The sequence below is a fragment of the Euleptes europaea genome, chromosome 7, assembly GCF_029931775.1.
Source record: "Euleptes europaea isolate rEulEur1 chromosome 7, rEulEur1.hap1, whole genome shotgun sequence".
Taxonomy (NCBI): Eukaryota; Metazoa; Chordata; class Lepidosauria; order Squamata; family Sphaerodactylidae; genus Euleptes; species Euleptes europaea.
Genome location: NC_079318.1, coordinates 51,315,055 through 51,334,219, shown reverse-complemented (window position 1 = coordinate 51,334,219; position 19,165 = coordinate 51,315,055). Strand labels below are relative to the sequence as shown.

The window sequence follows — 19,165 nt, the reverse complement described above, 5'->3', positions numbered from 1 at the left end:
TTCTTGCACCAAGCTCCGCTGTGTATACATTATATGTAATTTTAGCACCATTTGTATGCCACTGAAGCAAAGACAGTGCTTAAAACTGCAGAACAGAAATTGGCATGAGGAAACCATTTGAAAATTAAAAAAGAAACTGTTGGGTTCAATTTGCACAAGGGAAAAGTAAGATTTGAAACAGGGATTTTCAAGCTGAAATGGTGGAGCCGTGAAATGTGGCAGCATCTTAAAGTTTTATGCAACCTTCTGGTTGCTGTCTACACCTCATCCCATAAACTGTTTGTGCTCCACTTCCTAGATTTTTTTTAGCAAAACTATGGTTAAAGACATGCAAACATTCTGTTATATTGGATCCAGCATTATCGCTGCAGCTGCAAAAAACGCTTTCTTTCATCTTCATTTAGCCCAGATGCAGCCAATGTGGCCTCTTGGGATCTTATCAGATTATTTAATCATCTACCCCTCCCCCATTCAAATGTTTTGGGGTAAATTTGCATGATTGCCTTTTTTAATGTGCCTTTTTCAATATCCTGCAATTGCTACTTTGTGGAAGCATTGTGTTATTACCTACCTGTCTTGCCTAGAAATTTACAGGCAAATTAAAGGAGGAGGTTATGGAAGAGGGAGGATATTTATTATCTTGTTAAATTCAATATAGCATCAGTATGGACACATAGGCTCTGAAGATAAATGTTTGGTCTGTGTAAATGGAAAAGAGATTATGCCAAGTGAATGGTTGTTTAAATGGTGCTGTTTAAAAGCAGAATAAGAACGCAGTTCCAAGAGGAATGCTCTTGTTAGGCAAATGTAGCTCCTTCTTGAGCTGCTTGAAATCAAGGAACTACCCGGTACGTTGTTCAAGGCCAAGAATAGTCTATGCTTTAGAGCTAGTTTGGTGTTTTAATCAGAACAATTTCATTTCATTTAATAGAACTGTGCTGAGTTATTGTTGCAATTAGGCAACAGCGCTCTGAGATTTAAATAAATTTATAGCCCTTTAAAAATAGATTCAAGATTAGCTTATTCCTCTTCTGCCTTTCCTGAATAGGTAATGAATACCCCCTGAACTAAGTTGAAATACAAGTGCCTATGTGACACTTCTTATTAATTAAATTCCAGTTTATTTAAAAAAAAAAACTTTTAAAAGTTGCTTTTCAAGCAGCCATGCATATAATCATTTGAAAATGTTTAAGGCTCACTTTTTATATCTGAGACTGCCATTGCCACTCTGTGTTTATGGTAGATGGGGATCCAGTAAATTCTAAGCTGCAGTCTCAGTGGCAATTAACTGCTACCCCAATTCCTCTGCCTTCCATGTGTGAATCTATAAGATAGATACGGGCATGCACAATGTTGGTTAGTAGTAGTTCCCATCCTCACCTTCCATCCTTTATGCTAGTCAAGACTCCTCTCCAACAAACGGCATGTTGCTCATATTCCTTGATTCTTCACCTTTTCAGTTTAGAACTGGGCTCAGATCTTGCGCTCTTTCAAGGTGGCTGCTAGATTACTAAGCAAAGTTATTTATTGACCTTATTTACATTATTTATAGTCTGCCTTTCTCTCTGGGACTCAAGGCTGATTTCAGTACAATCAACAGGATGGGATCTTCAACAAACAATGCAATCGGATTAGGGTTGTAGAGCCAACCAGAAATCTAACAAACAGAACAGAAGCAAAGCACGTGTTAACATGGCACATTAAATGATGCAAAATGACACAGTAGGATCCAACTTACAGCAAACTATGTACAATAGTATAGACCACATTCCCTAATAATTCATCCAAGTAACTTTATGAATCATTTTGAACAGTGCTACCCTATTGCCTGTGTAGAAAAGTCCTCTTGAATAATTCAGTTTTGCATAGCCAGTTCATGGGTCTTCCAATGGCCTCTATAGTGTGATCGATCAGAAATGTACACACTGGCATTCCACTTCCAGTTATCAAACAAAGTGTTCACATTTTCCTACTAGTGGGATACATGGATGATATCATCATCAAGAGCAGGCAACTGTCCTTGTAGAAGAGATATATAAGCCTCCCCTTCATAGCCCACAAGCTGTGATCCTCCAGGGGCTCAATAAACCTCTTGGTTATACCACCTATCTTGAACTCATAATGTGGGGGAGGGCAACAACCTGGCAACAATGATACTTGACTCTTGGGCTGCATCTGGTTTAATGAGTCCTGCCATTTTGTGGTAAAATGCATGCATTTCAGTCGCTACTTCACATTGGCAGCTACAACAGTAACATGGGCATGGCTTCCTAGTTTACTTACCTCTCAGTGGTGTTTTCAGGCTTAATCAACACCTAGCTGAAAAGGCATTACACAGCTGCTTTATTAGAATGCCTAAGTTACAAGAATGAAAAATATATATAATGTTTAACAGTGCTGCCATGTCCAGGACAATTTTAATTTATTATTTGAACAACTAATCTTTTCCCTTTGGCACTATTGCCAAAAAATAGTTCCCTTTCTAGCTTAAAATGTTTTTCTGTCACTTAATCACTGCATCTAATTAGATTTTTTTGGAAGATTTCAACAGCATTTTCTTTCAAGTAAATATTGTTACGATTGCATTTCCTAAGCATTACTTCTATTGTTTCTTTAAAATATGCTTTCTGTTTTTGTTAAAACGTCAACTATCACTGTATAATTGTGGGTTGGCCCAAGTAAAGCAGGTTGAAATTTTACCACTCCCACATGTGAAGGCCACCAAAAAGTTCTTCCACCTTAAGTCACAACAGTGGATATAAGAAATATCAAAGGCTAACCTGTGCATGCCACTTACTGGATTGGAGACCATAGAGCACAAACTGTATATGTATTGTGCACCCAGGTGATGCTGCAGACCATGATAAGATACACATTTTGTTAGCGCATCCTTAACTATGTTCTCATACAAATAGTTACACATCACCAACTCATTTGCATATGTCTAAAGTTGAATTGGGGCCATTCAGTGCAGCTCTACCAGTACAAAATCTATGTACGCTTCGATATTATAAATGGAGATATATCCTTTAACATGTTTAGTATCTCCATGCTAATCTGCTTAGCTCCCTAATTATTGTTTGTGACATGATGGAGAAATCGCTAGTGACAGAAATCTTAGGACTTACTAAGGCTCAAGAGTGACACCTAGAGCATCTGGGATCTTTGACTCTTAGAGAATGAGCTATTTACTTCCATTCCACATCGGACCATCCCGGCAGACTTAATCCCTTTTGGACAAAGGATTATCTGGTTTGAACCAGACCATCTATTTGTCATGGAAGTTCAGAGCCATTGCCAGGTGCTTTATAGAGGGGGGAATATATGGTTTATGGCTCTAATTGGTAAAAGTAGCCTCTGACATTAGAGATGGGGATTTCCACGGCATTGGAGAAATCCACATGTCTTTCTTAGAACGGCGGTTGGCTCAATTTAGCATAAATATCTGGACAGCTGGAATTTCCCCTTGTCTTCAGTGGAAACTGGGTCCACAGAAAACTGGGTAGCTGCTATATTAGAAGGGAGCTTTAAGAAGATCCCCAGGGTGGAGAGACTTTGCTTGTGTAACACAGGGGAGCTGGAAACCATTGAGCATGTATTTTTTAGATGTCCCCTCTATAAATCAGCCCGCTTCAATATTATTGACCCTTTGATTAGGGAAATGGGCTCTGGTGATGAGGGTGAATGGACCAAAAGGTTTCTGCTGGGAGATAGCTCACTAATTACCACCCAGGTTGCAAAATACTGTGCAGTAGCAATGAAGCTACATCGCCTTAATGTACTTCCTTAATCTGTAGAAATGTAAAATTGGGTGATTCCTAATTTTGTTGGCCTTGGTTGTAAATATGTACCCTGTTTGGTCAGCTTCTGTTTTATCTGGCATACTAGCCAGAAATAAAATGTATTTATTTATCCCTAAAAAAAGGAATAAATAGAAGAGAAATGGAACAACTTCCAGCAGAACCTTTGTTTTCACAAACACACCTTTTTTTAGTTAGTGACACAGAGCTATTATTTATTTGTGCTCTTATTTTGGGAAATGCAAACATTTCCTAAAATAACATTTTTACGCCTTTTAACATATACTCTACTTACTGTCCTCTTGGAAAGGATAAATATCAGATAAGCCAAGTCAACATACATGGACATGCCATGATTTCCACAAATATTTATTTTGGGGGCAAGGGATTTGCCAATATCCTTCTAGCAACCAGCAAACCAATATCCCTGCCCAATGTGAAGGGGGGGGGGGAATCTCATCTTTCAGTCAGCACCAGAACTCATAAACATCTACACAAGCTTTACAGATAAGCCAGATGGATACTTTTCATAAATCAAATGAGGCAACAGCTGTGTGTATGTGTGCATGTCTGAGCAGATAATAGTAGATAACTAATATCTAAATGGGGAAAGGTACAAGAAATTCACACTATGCATTTACCTCAAACTGTTTTGCATGTGTAGCATCCTATTTATACTGATTCTAAAAATGTTGAGTATTGGATCATGAATATAAAGAGAAGAACAGCAGAGAGATGAGCTTAATGGTAAACATGAAATTGTTTGTCTGATTCTCATTGTGGGCCTTGAAGCCAAAGGCTCATTAATTCAGGAAATGTGCAAAGAATTGGGGTAAATCTTCCGACTCCTGCAATAAACATTCAAGCATTTTTGGTTCTTTAAGCCTTAAGTACCAAGAGCAAATTATAAGTACTTGTCTTTGTCACTGTAGTCAATGTACAATAAGAATGAATGGTAAATTAGCTTTGGCTTTAGTATCAATGTAAACATTTTATTGGCATTTGGATAAAAATTATATATTTGTAGGGGTTGAGAACTTCCAATTTTCCAGCCTTTTGCCCCCATTGGGCAGTTTTGATTTGTCCTGTGGAAGGAATATCACGAAAGAGCCAATGCATCCATATCCAAGGACAATATGAATTTGGTGCTTTCCAGCCTTGGGAGATACCAGAAATTATCCCATAGCTGCTACATCAGGGACCTTTTTAAAGATCCTTTGACACTGTGTGCCATAGGCAAAATTAATCTAGAGCTGCCAGCCTCCAGGTGGTAGCTGGATATCTCCTGGAATTACAACTGATCTCCAGACTACAGAGATCAATTCCCCCTGCAGCAAACAGTAGCTTTGGACAGTGAACCCGATGACATTCTACCCTGTTGAGGTCCCTCCCCTCCCCAGGCTCTACCCCCAAATCTCCAGGACTTTCCCAACCCAGAATTGGCAACCCTAATTAATCCTGCATGATGTCTTAGACTGGACCATAAGTTCTAAAGCTATTTCTTTGTTTCATGTCAAGGACTGAAAGTTTTTGCAGCTTTATTTTATTCACAAAATAAACATACAGTTGCCATACAAGATCTAAACATGTTTTTGGAAAGTATTACTAACTTCTCTTGCAGGGACATCCCATTTTCCCATCACTTAAATTACATTATCTTATTGCTTAGTTGAGTACATGATTCTTCATCATCTCTACACTCCAGGTATTTCTTCTATTGCAATACCATGGGATATTGTGAGCACTATTGGATCAACTGTATGTGATATCACTATGATGAATGACACACCCATCCCCCTATGTTCCTCTTTTTGTGCTTTTTAAAAAATATATGCATGATCCTGTCACAAAGAAAGAATGTACTACATTATAGGGTTCTGCAGTGAAAGGGGGGCATAAGATGAAATCGTATCCATCTTCACCTCATTGTTTACATCAGCTTTTTCCAACCCATGGCAAATTAGAATGTCAGGTATGGTAAATAAGGTTTATTCTACAGTCCAGGCCTACCTTGCTTTGTCTCCTACCTGTTTGGAAAATTTCTTTCTATACCTGAAAATTCTAGTTGTTTCACTCAGATACTACAGTACACCACAAAGACTGGAAAGACAATAGCTACATATTTGGCGCAATGAGGCGACCACTCCTGTGTTCCAAGCCAGAGTAACTGATAGAAGGATCTGGCAGATCAGTGCAGTAGTTCAAATCTTCCTTCAGGGCATGAAAAATTCTTTGCATTTTTACCTAATTAAAAATGGGGGGGGGGAGAGAGAGAGAGAGAAAGAGAGGAGTTTGTGGCTATGTATGTATTTCTGGGATTACATTGGGCAACAGAGGTTTTTGGGTACAATCCACTAGGAATATCTCCTGCAGGAGTCTCATTGAATTGTATAAAGTTTTCACAATTCAAATGATATCCCAGATAGTTTAGGAATTTTATTTATTTAAAAAGACGCCTTTCTCCCTTGTGGGACTCAAGGCGGCTTACAATATGAATAAAACATAAAAACCGCAATAAAAACAATGATAAGACCCATAGAAGTCACAGTTTAAAAACCCCAGTTAGGACTGCCAATCAAAATGTCTTCAACTGCCTCCTGAAGATTGACAATGAAAAGGCCAGGTGCACCTCCCTGAGGAGACTGTTCCATAACTGTCACAATAAAGGCCCTCTATCGTGTACCCACCAAATGAGCATCTTTAATTGGTGGGACAGTCAGGAGAGTCTCTCCCTGTTATCTTAATTCCCAAGCAGGAATATATGGGAGAAGATGGTCCTTCAGATGCCCCGGTCCCAAGCTATGTAGGCCTTTAAAGGAATGGGTATGCCTATGTGCGTCTTGACACATTGCTCCCTGCTTTTTTAGAACTTGCAGATGTCCAGCTTTGCTTTCTGTCTCTTGCTCCCTTTCTGTCCATCCAGAGGCAGTCTGGAACATCTGATGGGCTATATGGATAAAAGCATCAAGCATGTGAATTGTACAGGGTGCCTGGTGTTCACTCTTCCCTTTGCAGTGGTGCTTTTCAAACGTTCAGAGCACTTTTTCCTCATCAGCTTCTCCGCTGAGGAACTTCTGAGTGTTGCAGCACATCATTGTGTGTGTGTGTGTGTGGGGGGGAGGCAGTTCTATCGAACCCTTTCAGTTCATATGGAATTGCTGGCCTGGCATCCTGCAGCACACCTAACACTCTCCTGAAGCTGAATATTGCAGGGAAAGATCAGTAATGGAGGGGATGTCTTCTTTCAGGGAAACTTGGCTGCCACGTTTTCATCGAAAAGACTCTGATAGGCTTGTAAAGAACACCAGGGTTCTCCTGACCACAATATAAAAAGCAAGCTATTAAAAAAACAAGTCATTTGACATAAGCAGCATAAAACTACCCATAAAATAAAAGCAGACCTGATAAAGCAGATCCAACAAAGCTATAAAGATAAAACCCCTAATTTAAAGGCTGGTTAAAAAGATGTGTTTTGGCTTGGTGCGGAGAAGAAGAAGAATGGTTGGTTTTTATATGCTGACTTTCTCTACCATTTAAGGAAGAATCAAATCAGTTTACAATCACCTTCCCTTCCCCCCTCCACATCAGACAACTCATGAGGTAGGTGGGGCTGAGAGAGCTCTAAGAGAGCTGAGACTAGCCCAAGGTCACCCAGCTGGCTTCATGTGTAGGAGTGGGGAAACCAACCCGGTTCACCAGATTAGCATCCGCCGCTGATGTTGAGGAGTGGGGAATCAAACCCGCTTCTCCAGATTAGAGTCCACCACTCCAAACCACCACTCTTAACCACTATACCACAATGGCTCTCAAAAGTAGGCACCAGGTGAGCCTCAAAGAGGAGGGCTTTCCAAGGGTGAGGTGTTACCACAGAAAATGTCCTGTCTATAGTCTCCATCTCTTCACCTTTGAAGGCCAGGGGGGGGCACAGAGAGCAGGGCTTGAGAGGCAGATCTTAGCTAGTGGGCTAGATAGTATGAGAGGATATGGTCCTTCGGGGTTCAGTCTAGCCAAACCTAAATTGTAATCCTAAGAATACTTCTGTGGAAGTAAGCCTAACCATCTGGCATTTATTTCATTGTAAACAGGGATAGGATTGGATTACATATTGTATTGAGTCCAATGGGAGAGATGAGCATGTGAAACCAACTGGACTTGGCTGGATCACAACGGAAGTGTTAAATACCAGGTATGATGGAAGCAATGTCATCCACTGTGCCAGGAACCTCAACTCCTTGATAAATCTTTCACCTTACTGTCCTAAAAATAAAACACTCCAATTGGAAGTCCACAGAGATTTGCCAGCAGTCACGATTTATTACTACCCAAATGCAACTGCTATGTTCTCCCTGTTCAAAGCACTTTCTCATTGCTTAAGCTGGGCCAGTATACCTCTATACCATTTTTCTTTCCCTTACCACTTATATATTACTTTCTTGTTATTTAATAGCCTGCTCATCGTACTGTTCAAGAATTAGAATGCAAATTTGTGTCCTCCCTTGCCCTTTATTTTCAGCCTTGGCACTTTAATCTCGAGAATGCCACACAGGGCAATCTAAATTTTAGTAGAAGGAATTTTTTTAAAATAAAAGTTTATGAGGAAGAAATAAAAAGCAAGAAATCCATCATGTGTCACAATTGGGGCTATTTCCTCATTTGTAGGGTTTTTCATTATGCACTTGCAGAGACCTGAAATGTATTAGTGCCATAGCAACAACTGTTCAAAAATGAATGATTTAGTGGCTTTCTTCACCTCAAGGTGACACTGAATTTCCCACATAGATTCATTTGTGATGATTGCAAGAAAACAGTGAATTACCTGAAGGATCCATGCTATTCCATATATTGTAGTGACTTTCATGCAAGAAGCCAGTCATCTTGAGTAACAATACCAGCCACACAAGGAGCCATTAAAAAGTATTATTCATGCTAAATATAATAATACTTATTATTTCAAATCAAAGCTCTGAACAACAGGTTAGTTATTAAAAATGTGATAATTCAATGCCTGTTGTAGGCTAACCATGCAATCCTGAGAGGGGAGTGTGAAGGGCCATAGGAGCTGGCATGACCTTGCGCTGGCATCTGTGTCACTTTGTATCGTGATAAAGTGGCATGGACACTAGTGCAGGGGCACAAGCCAGCAGCAGGGAGCGACACAGCAGCACATGCCTTGGCCGCTAGTGCTGCCACGCTGGCAGTGAAATCCGGGAAGTGAGTGCCCATGCTGGCGCTGGTTAATCAGATCCCAAACCCCTTTCCGCCCAGGAATGACCCTGAATGGTGCAGTATAGCCCTGTGAAAGTCAATGGGAGAGTTTCACTGGGTTTTTGAGAAAATTCATTTTTAATTATTTTTTTTCTGGTCAGGACGCTTCTCAGGGGGTGACACGGCTGTGCCGTCCCCAGACATCAACTCTCTACTCCCCTTCAGGAACGGGCTGTAAGAGAATGATGGTGAAGAACACCAGAACAGTGGTTCCTTTATTATTTTCCGCTTCATTTGAGTCTGACCTATTTCTAGATCATGTTGTTATTTTGTGTGGGAAATAGAGGAACTGCAAATCTTCTTTTCTCTTCTTTCATAGAATATTACCCAAATCAATTAATCAAAGGTGTCCTGTATTCTGGACAATCTGTTCTCCATATACTAGACCATGCACCAGAAGGCTATATTAGCATTCAAACAAGCTGCCCATTATAAAGTCCATCTACAGCATAATGTGATACCATGGTTTAATTAAACTGACAATGGCTAGCATATTAACTGAATTCAGCCCATTCCATTAATTATAGTTAGTTACAGTCTGTCAAATTTGGTTTTGAAACAAGTTTGAAGCTGGTTTATTTACCACAGGTAGGTCATTTATGCATGGGAGTGTTACCTGAGGTTCATTGCTGGCTGGACCCACACTTTCCAGTTGGGAATCTTTGCACCAGCAGCCTCCAAGCTCAAATCACGTCCCCGCCCCTTTAAATGCTGCTTTGTAATTGGCTTACTTCGCAGTGCTCACTGTGAGAGAAGATTCCCCACCCCAAAACCCAATTGCCACATAAAAAAGCATTTTAAGAACAAAAAACATAGTAATCTGAAAGAAGGGGGGGGGAGAAATCCAAGCCTTGGTTTTAAAACACCTTTCTTGTGCTCAGAAAGAGCTCCGAGGAAGCGGGAAGCAGGAAGTATTTGAATCCCCGCCTCTTTACACACTTTGTGATTGGCTGTAAGAGAAAGCAATCTTCTGTGTCCAGTGCTTAGCCTTCTGCACAGAGATTTCAGCCGGGCTGAGCTCAGGGGAGAGGGAAGAGTCAGGATAACAGAGGAATGGGAAGATCCAGACATTGCAAGGGCTGACAGCGAGGTTGTTTCTAATGGACGGAAAACTCATGCAGAACTCCAAGGGACAACCGAGTCAGACAGGGGGTGAACGTGAGTCCAAGTATCCATGCATAAATGGCCTTAGTCTTAACTAAGGTTTTGTGAGATGTACAGACATGGACGTCCTGGCTTTATAGTACCTTGTGCCTTAGCAACACCCTCACATGCTCCCCAATCACAGAAACAGTTGACCAGAGTAAAGGAATTAAACTAACATCTGTCAAGGCAAACCAGGATTGAAGTGACTATCTATGAGCTGAATCATGGTTTCACAAACTAACTATGGTTAAAAAAAAAACATACATGGTTTCATGTTATGAGTGAAGAGAGCCTATAACTCAGGCATAGGCTCAGTTTAGAAATAACACAAAACCAGGGTTTATGATAACTATGGTTAGTTTGTGAAACCAGGATTCAGCTCTCAGACAATCAGTTAAACCCTGGTTTGCCTTGACAAATCAGAGTTTCATTGCTTTCTTTGTAGCCTGTGTTGCCATAGAATACGTAACACCATGCAAAGCCATCATCAAGACTTCACAACTTGGCGTCAGTTCTTGTTTTGATGGGCCCTATCTAACCATATTTAGTGGAACAGCCTGAACGCAGGACAATTGCACTAACCACAGTTAGTTTCATAAATCCATGGTTTCAGACAATACTTGATCCAAGCCACAGCATTTGAAACAAGTATTCAATTTACACATTAGGTACCTTTCACATTTAGTATGTTTGGGAAGTGTCGAGATCAAAACCATTATTCTTGTGATTACTGGCCATGGAATAGAGCTATTTAAGACAGAGATGTCAGGAGACATCCAAATAGCCTTGTTCTGAGAACAGCACTGGTGCTGTTCTCAGACCAGAAATGCCTTACATTTCTGACTCTCAATACTATGCATAATAATTCTGTGCTATTCATTGGCCTAGTTTTACACTTCACTAAGTTCTACTTCATTGCTTCCTGTCCAGACAAAGGATGCTATATTATGCCTCTGTGTGTTGTCAGATATTTGCAATGTTTTACAAATAATCATTACATAAAACTGACAGCCTCAGCTGCAACTATCATTATTGACTCAGAAGTTACACTGTCTCCAGCTGAGCTAATCTTTAAAAAAATAGTAGTAGTAATAATAATAATATGAGAAAATACATGGTGAAAAAGTAGACCTCGCTTCTTATCACTGTGGAAATGTTATTCTTTTTCTAATATAAATTTTGACTACTTTTATAAGTCTAAATTGTCCAGTGGGAAAACAATGGGTTCATCTTGGGATTTAAATGGGCCCTTTGATCTAGTTGCTATAGAAACTTCTGATTCTGTTTGGGACATAAAAAGACCCTTCCACCTTGCTGCTCTGAGTTCTCCTTCACATAATCCATAATTTATCTGAGGATGTTCGGAGTGTTGCGATGGACACTGATGTAACTAGTGTATCAGAAAAAGGATTAGATAAAATACATGTGTGAGAACTCTATAGGTGGCCACAAAGGCATAGTACCACAGCCACATCGTTTATATAAAGACACAGAAAACTGCACATCTACCACATTTTTATTTCAATTTATCACATTGGTATCTGTCTTACCCCAGCAAACCTGCGCATAGGCTAAGAGGCAACGTCCAATGTCACCCAGCGGCTGCATAGAGATTTGAATCTGAGATTCCCCAGCATACAGTGGGGATGTTTGAACAATTGCCATTTTGGCTTACATCCTGTTCACCAGTGCCAATCAGGCTGCCAATTAATCAATGGGCAGCTCAGTTATTCACAGTGTGTTAATATCTAGTCTCAGGAACAGGCTACTTGCAGCCATTCTGAAGCTGCCTCCCAGCTGATGAGAGATCTCTCATCTGATCCTGGCTTCTGATCTCCTACTGGGGACGTTTTGCTCTGCACCAAGAAAAATGTTCTTTGGGGTGGGGGTGGGCGAACAGAAGCTGACTTCCAGCAAATCTTCTTCTGTACCTCCCCACCCCAGCTTTGAGGGGAGGAAAGATAAATGAACCAGCATGGCGTAGTGGTTAAGAGCAGTGGTTTGGAGCGGTGGAGTCTGATCTGGAGAACCGGGTTTGATTCCCCACTCCTCCACATGAGTGGTGTAGGCTAATTTGGTGAACTGGATTTGTTTCTCCACTCCTACACAAGAAGCCAGCTGGGTGACCTTGGGTAAGTCATGTTCTCTCAGCCTCACCCACCTCACAGGGTGTCTGTTGTGGGGAAGGGAAAGGTGAAGCAGGTTGATTCTGCCTTAAGTGGTAGAGAAAGTCGGCATATAAAAACCAATTCTTTTTCTTCTTCTTCTTCTCCTTTTTCTTTTGTGGTAGAGAACTCAGAAGCTGATTGTGTCTGATCTCCAACTTTACTGTGTAGCGGTTTGGGGGGGGGGGTCAGATGCCCATTCCCAGCTGATCCACCACTAGCTGTGAGGTGGCTTCTTATACTCCTCAAAGCTTTACTGTGCCTAACCCAACAAGGTTAGGATTACAGTGAAGTGCTGGGAGATCAGACTCTGATTCCCAGCTGATCCCCTGTGATCGGCTGTGTTTCAGCTTCTGACTAACAGGCAGCTGTAGACGTTTGGCTGCTGTTTGAATTGCGTAATACAAGCTGAACATATCCTTGACCGGCTCACACTCTGATTGTCAGTATCAAACCGGGTATGCTTAACTGCCAAAGACATTTGCTGCACTATTCACAGCATCTGTAGTCTACATCCCTGGCTTGTAGCTATTTGAAAACAGGAATGCTGCGTTCATATTTTAGTGGGGGAGGAGAGAGGTTTTGGGAGCAAAAGCAAAATTTTCAGTATAATTTGAAGGCCTGATCTTCAGTATAGTCAATATTATTTTTTTTAAAAAAATGTTGGTTAAGAAGTAATGTTGTCTGCGCCATGCATATAGTCACCTTTTCCAAAGCATTTTGTGTCTTTGGCACATGTACCTAGTTTATCAGCTGGTTGTCTCTCAGTGGCCGAAAACGCGCGGGCACTTACTCCTGTCTCCACCCAGTCTCCTCCCTGCTTTTTTCCATTTTCAAGCCAGACCAAATTCTCGCAAATGGACGAGACCTCGGATGCTGCTGGCCGAGCGTTGTGTTGACCTAAAACAAACCCGTCTTAGCGATTGAGGACCCAAACTGTTACCCCTGGCTCGCTTCAGATGAACAGGAGCCTATTCTTCCGGCGTCACAACGTCCCGCACGCCTCCAAACCCCTCCCTGCGCAACCTCACCCCCTTTTGTTTCCAAATTTTTTGAAAAGTGGGAGCGCAGGGCTATCATTGGTCAGTGAGTCAGTGAGTCAGCCAATCACCACTGGGAGCGTGCTTTGCTGAACGGCCAGGAAGTGCTTGTCTCCAGCGTTTTCTGTTTTGACGGGCAGATCAGCACGCTGACTCGCCACGGATCAAGAGAGGTTCTGCGCACAGATTGTCCCCCCGCCCGGTTTGAACTGATCCTGGCTGGAACGGGGAGGACACTGGGAAGAAACCAGAGTAAGTACCCATGCGTTTTCGGCCAGTATGTAGACCCAGCAAGATGGCTAGAAAAATAGATGCGTCTGAACAATAATCATACATGGTGTAAAACACAGAGGAGTAATGCTGTATGCAACTTGATGTCTAGCACTGTGGAAGATAAAATATCACCTTATGCATGGTAAGCAGATCAAACATAATACTGCACCCGGCTGGCTGTACAAAAGCAATCAAGGGGTTTCTAGGAAATGAAAACAGTATGCTCCTGTGATCAAAGGTCTATTGAGGATCTATCCCACATCACATTCCAGTGTCCAAGATATGAGGATGAGCGTAACTGATTTTTGCAGACCAGATTATCCTGTTTCCCAGGAAGGTCAGATCAGGGGACATTAGTCATATTATTGAAAGACAGGGACAAATTCACTACTTTCCAAATGGCAAGATTTGCTGCCACCATCAAGAAGCATAAAAAGATGATGGGGGCGTGGTGACCATAATATCTTTGACCCATAATTGCTCTACTCTGGGTCACTTGTCATCTTTTGTTTGTCTCTGGGTTATATGATCTCTCCTTCCTATTATTTAATATCTATTTTAATGATGAATTTGTATTTGCATTTTAATATTTTATGGGAAATGTTTAATTTTTAAAATTATGTTACTATTTTAATGTTATTGATTTTATTTTGGCGGAATTTCCACCTTATTCTGTATTATTTCTATGGCTTTTTTTTTTTTTTTTTGCTAATGCAATAAAGACTTGACTGACTAGAAAATGGGCCTGGCTGGGGGCCTTGCCTTTTTTTTCTTCCGCTCCCACCCCAGCCTTACATGTGCCCTTGCATGCGCTGCATCAAGGGCAAGACATTCCTGTCAGCACAGCTGAGCGAATGAATTGTAATTGTTGCTGACAAGGTTCTACCGGCAGTGTCCAACACCAATCGTAGTCGAGCTATCTCAACCACAGGAGTGTCCTCATCCCAATCCTTTTTTTCTTTGGGAATAAATGCAGAGCTCTGGGAACAGGCTATCAACAGTACTGTAGAGCAGCTAACATGTTTTCCACCCAGTTGTATAAGATGTAATTTCCGCAAACTGTCGGGTGAGAAAGCATTTGTAAGATGCCGTATAGTTAAAGCTGTTACCCAAATGGCAGCAATACAATGACACCCTCTTATTTAGCTCCACAGCTTTCTCAGAAAGAGTTTATTTAGAAAGAGATACTCGGCAGAAAACAAACCAGTTATTGGATTGCAGCTACTGTGCTTGCCATCCATTACCCAAAATAGGATATACTTAGAAATGCATCTCGGTGGCTAGTTTTGAAAAATATACTTTCTGCTCACCTGGATTTTTGACATCACTCACCAAGGTAGGCTTTGCTAAAGAACAGAAGGGGTTTGGGGACACATTTGTCAAGGATAGTAAAGCATATACATTTGAAGATGGCCCAAGGAACAGATTCTGAAGCTACAGATCACAAATGTACATTCATGGCTCTTCATTCTATCACTGAAGTGACTGCTTATGGGTAAAGTAAGCCTCAGTATAAAATATTCAGTATTCTAAGCCAAAACAATAACAAAAAAGCTACCAACCAATGTATCTTAGAAAAATCTGTTTGGACACTGGAATGAATTTTGATTTTTTTTAAAAAGTCATTGACTAGAGTTACAACACAATTGGAAGAAAATTTTTTATTTATATGATACTTTATTTATATCCGACTTCTTCCCTATAGGGACCTAAAACAGCTTATTACATTGTTTTCCCCTACTCCACTTTATCCTCACAGCAAGCCTGTGAGGTAGGTTAGAGAATGTGATGGGCCCAAAGTTGCCTGGCAAGCTTCCATGGTATAGCAGGAATTCGAACTCATGTCCTTGTCCAACACTCTAATACACCACAGAGCACACCAGATGAAGAAAGCTGGGAGAGAAGGCCCATCGTGGCATTCTTTTGGGACCTCTCAGAACCTTGATTTCTGAGGACACACTATTGGATTTCATCCTTTTTCTTTTTAAAAAAACACAAGGCTGGTGTGATTTAGTGAACAGAATATTTGATCCGGATTAGGAACAGTTAATTGAAATTCCCATTCAGTCACTGGGTGACTTTGTCAGGGAGCTTCATCTACCTCAGAGGGTTATTATCCAAATAAAATGGTGAAAACCCAGGTACCCAATGAAGGATGCAAACAGTAATAAGAAATAATAATAAACTGTTTTGAGTCATGGTGACTTCTAGACATCCGCCATTAGACTTTCACCAAGAATTTTATTTCAAGACCAGCAAAAACTTTGAAGGCTGACTAAAAGAATATCGAGGGACTGCTAGCATAAATATCAGACCCCAACACATTATCATCTGATATTAAAATATCTGTATCTTGTAGGACAGGACCTTAAAAGAGATGGATTCTGAACCGACTTGCCAGGAGCACATTATATATCCGTTCACTGAAATGAATCATTTTTTCAAAATGCCACTTTCTAAAAACAACAACCTACAATTCAGCTCTGATTGTTCTTATACAGTGTAATGAATCTTACCCATACTAATGCCTGAAACGCTAAAGTTACCCAAACTACCTGTTATATCACAATCGTGTCAGTCAGAATGACACAAAGCCATTCTATGAAGCCATTACTTCGTAATTATCCAGATTACCTCTTAATCTTCCTTTTATAGTGAATATGGCTAACTCCCACAAAACCTCTTGTTTCAGAGAACGCAGTCAAGAAACACTACCTTGTAACAAGATGAAGCGATTCTGAGGCTTTAGCATATGTGACCTTTTATCTCAGTAACAGAGAAAACAGGTGATACCTATCATCATATTTAAACCACCAACTATTATAAATTCAGCTCATTAATGCAAGGTAGGCATTACACTAGCAAACATCTCACATGCAATTAAAAAGCCTATTTTATCATACCACATTTTCTGTTTCTTGCATTTTTTCCCTCTGTAGCAAGGTCATTGTCAAAGCATATATAATACATCTAAAGAATAAAGATCTGGAACTCCAGCAGTGCATGTTACTATTAATAAGCACATTCACCCCCCCCCCCAGATAACAACACCAGTGAATACTATCTGAAGTACTCCAGAAATATTGCCCTTCTCTGTCTAGCTAAATAACTTCCAAGATGTCTGAGTGATCATCAGATGCCCACCCAACATCCTCAATATCGGTATTTTTATTTGAGTCAAAGGCCACACACCAAGCTGACCTGCACTTGCCTGGCTCTGATCCACATGCACTTTACACCATCAAAACAGGTTCCAAACAAGGGCTTTTGAACCGTAGAGGACTTCACAGTGGGTCGCATGGCTTTGTACTTTATCACACATATCCATTGACCCATTTCTAAAAGCAGAGGACTACAAATCCTGCCTGGCATTACTTGCTGCTCCAAATAGTAAAAGCGGCAGAAAGGAAGAAGCAGCAAACATTTTTCACAAGACGGGTCTCCCTTCATCTAAAGCTGAATGCAGGCTAAGTACTTCATCAAAGGCTATTTTTATTTTTTACTTAAGCATTGCTATGGGTGTATGGGGAGAATCACTTTTTTTTGCCTGTTCCCACTATAACCCACCCTGTGGCTTTTACTTCATGCAGGTATCTGTTTTTATTCCCCTTTTAATTAAGAAGTGTAGCAGCCCAAGCTGTTCTAGACAGATGTAGGACTATTCCACTGCTTGCAACAGTGCCTTTAATAAAAGACATTTTTGCTCACCTCATCAAGGTCACACCTTCCGTTTCTAACATGTATCTGAAACACATCACCAAGCGCCCTTAGAAAGAAGGGGGGAAATATACATCAGCAGAGACTCAAAGAGAGAACCAAAATAAAAATAGCAACAAGGAAAATAGATACTATTTTTCAAAGCAGTAAAGATAGGTCCTGGATATTCACCCTTGGATTTCCTTCACTCGTATGAAGTAATTACTGCTTCGATAAGAAACAATGCTATCTATTTTTATCCCCCTCTTCTTCTCTAAGGAGCTCTGGGCAGTATACATGATGGTTTCTCCCTATTTGAGCCCTACAGCAACCCACAGAGAATGACTAGCTTGAAATCATAGAATCATAGAGTTGGAAGGGACCACCAGGGTCATCTAGTCAACCCCCTACACAATGCAGGAAATTAACAACTACCTCCAGTGACTCTAGAGCAGAGTTAGGAATCTGAATCCAGGTCTCCCAGATCCTAACCCAATGCTCTAGCGACTGCACCAAGAATGGATCTCCACTATAACAGCTTGGAGGGCCAGTTCACTCATGTTTCTGGGTGTACATCTAAGAATGAATGTGAACGCAACGCATCCAGACATGGGTATAATATCCAGCTACACTCAGGGGAAAGCAAGGATTGCCTGCAGTTCCCTGTCAAGTGTCTGCTCAGTAGTAAACTAAGGTCTACGTTGGTGTGTGAAATGGCGCTAAAATGAATACTCAAGACCTTCATTTAAAATACATTATTAGTGTGAATACTGATTGAGGTTAACAACATTTCAGCATTCCATGCATAGTCCCTCCTTTTGTATACACTTGTAAGCTGCAGTATGTGAAGAGACCTTAACATGAAAGACATTACACTCAGGAGTACACAAGTGCATTCTGCATCCCATAATTATTTCCTTTATAAGAATAAAAAAAGGAAGAAAGTTTGAGCACTCACTTGTTCTGGTAACAGCTTCTAATCAAAATGTCATTTGTAACCTCCTTAAGAAATTGAAGGTACTTCAATTCTTCCTCTCTTGGTCAACATGAAACAGATCATTAGGACAAACCTGTTAAGGAAAGATTGTTCCTTGGGCTTTTGCCCTCTATCCCAAATACTAACATTCTGGCCACTTTCAGTTGCTTAGGTGAGAGGCTGCCTATTTCTATGAAAATATCCGATGGGCATGCTTCAGATTTATTTTTAAGTGCCACTGATTTCAGTGGGAAATTAAAAAAATGTATGACTTTCTCCCATTAAAATCAATAGAATTTACCTGTTTGACTTGTACATATGAAGCTACCCTTGTTTTTCCCTCTAGACTGACACAGGAGACCACCAGCTAGTACCTGGAGGTTGGCAACCCTAGATACATACATCAAGGTTCACTTCAAGAGCTTGTCTACACCAGCATGGTGTAGTGGTTAAGAGCAGTGGTTTGGAGCGGTGGAGTCTAATCTGGTGAGCTGGGTTTGATTCCCCACTCCTCTACATGAGCGGCAGAGGCTAATCTGGTGAACTGGATTGGTTTCCCCACTCCTACACACAGAGCCAGCTGGGTGACCTTGGGCAAGTCATGCTCTCTCAGCCCCACCTACCTCACAGGGTGTCTGTTGTGGGGAGGGGAAGGGAAGGTGATTGTAAGCTGGTTTGATTCTGCCTTAAGTGGTAGAGAAAGTCGGCATATAAAAACCAACTCTTCTTCTTCTAAATTGTCCCTGTGTTGTCATGACCACCACAACAGCTGATCCTTAGTGGCTTGGGTGGAGGTGGGACTCC

The 19,165-nt window shown here is 41.0% G+C and overlaps 1 protein-coding gene across 1 annotated transcript in view; it reads right to left on the bottom strand.

The window, feature by feature from the left end:
• Positions 1-5,915: 5,915 nt before the first annotated feature.
• LOC130480751 (spermatogenesis-associated protein 7 homolog) overlaps positions 5,916-19,165 on the bottom strand; it is a 70,080-nt gene continuing 56,830 nt past the window's right edge. Inside the window, exons 8-10 of the mRNA XM_056853373.1 lie at positions 18,344-18,421; positions 17,398-17,455; positions 5,916-6,044 (exon numbers count right to left, since the gene is read on the bottom strand). Of these exons, the coding sequence (XP_056709351.1) occupies positions 5,916-6,044; positions 17,398-17,455; positions 18,344-18,421 (265 nt within the window). The remainder of the gene's footprint in view (positions 6,045-17,397; positions 17,456-18,343; positions 18,422-19,165) is intronic.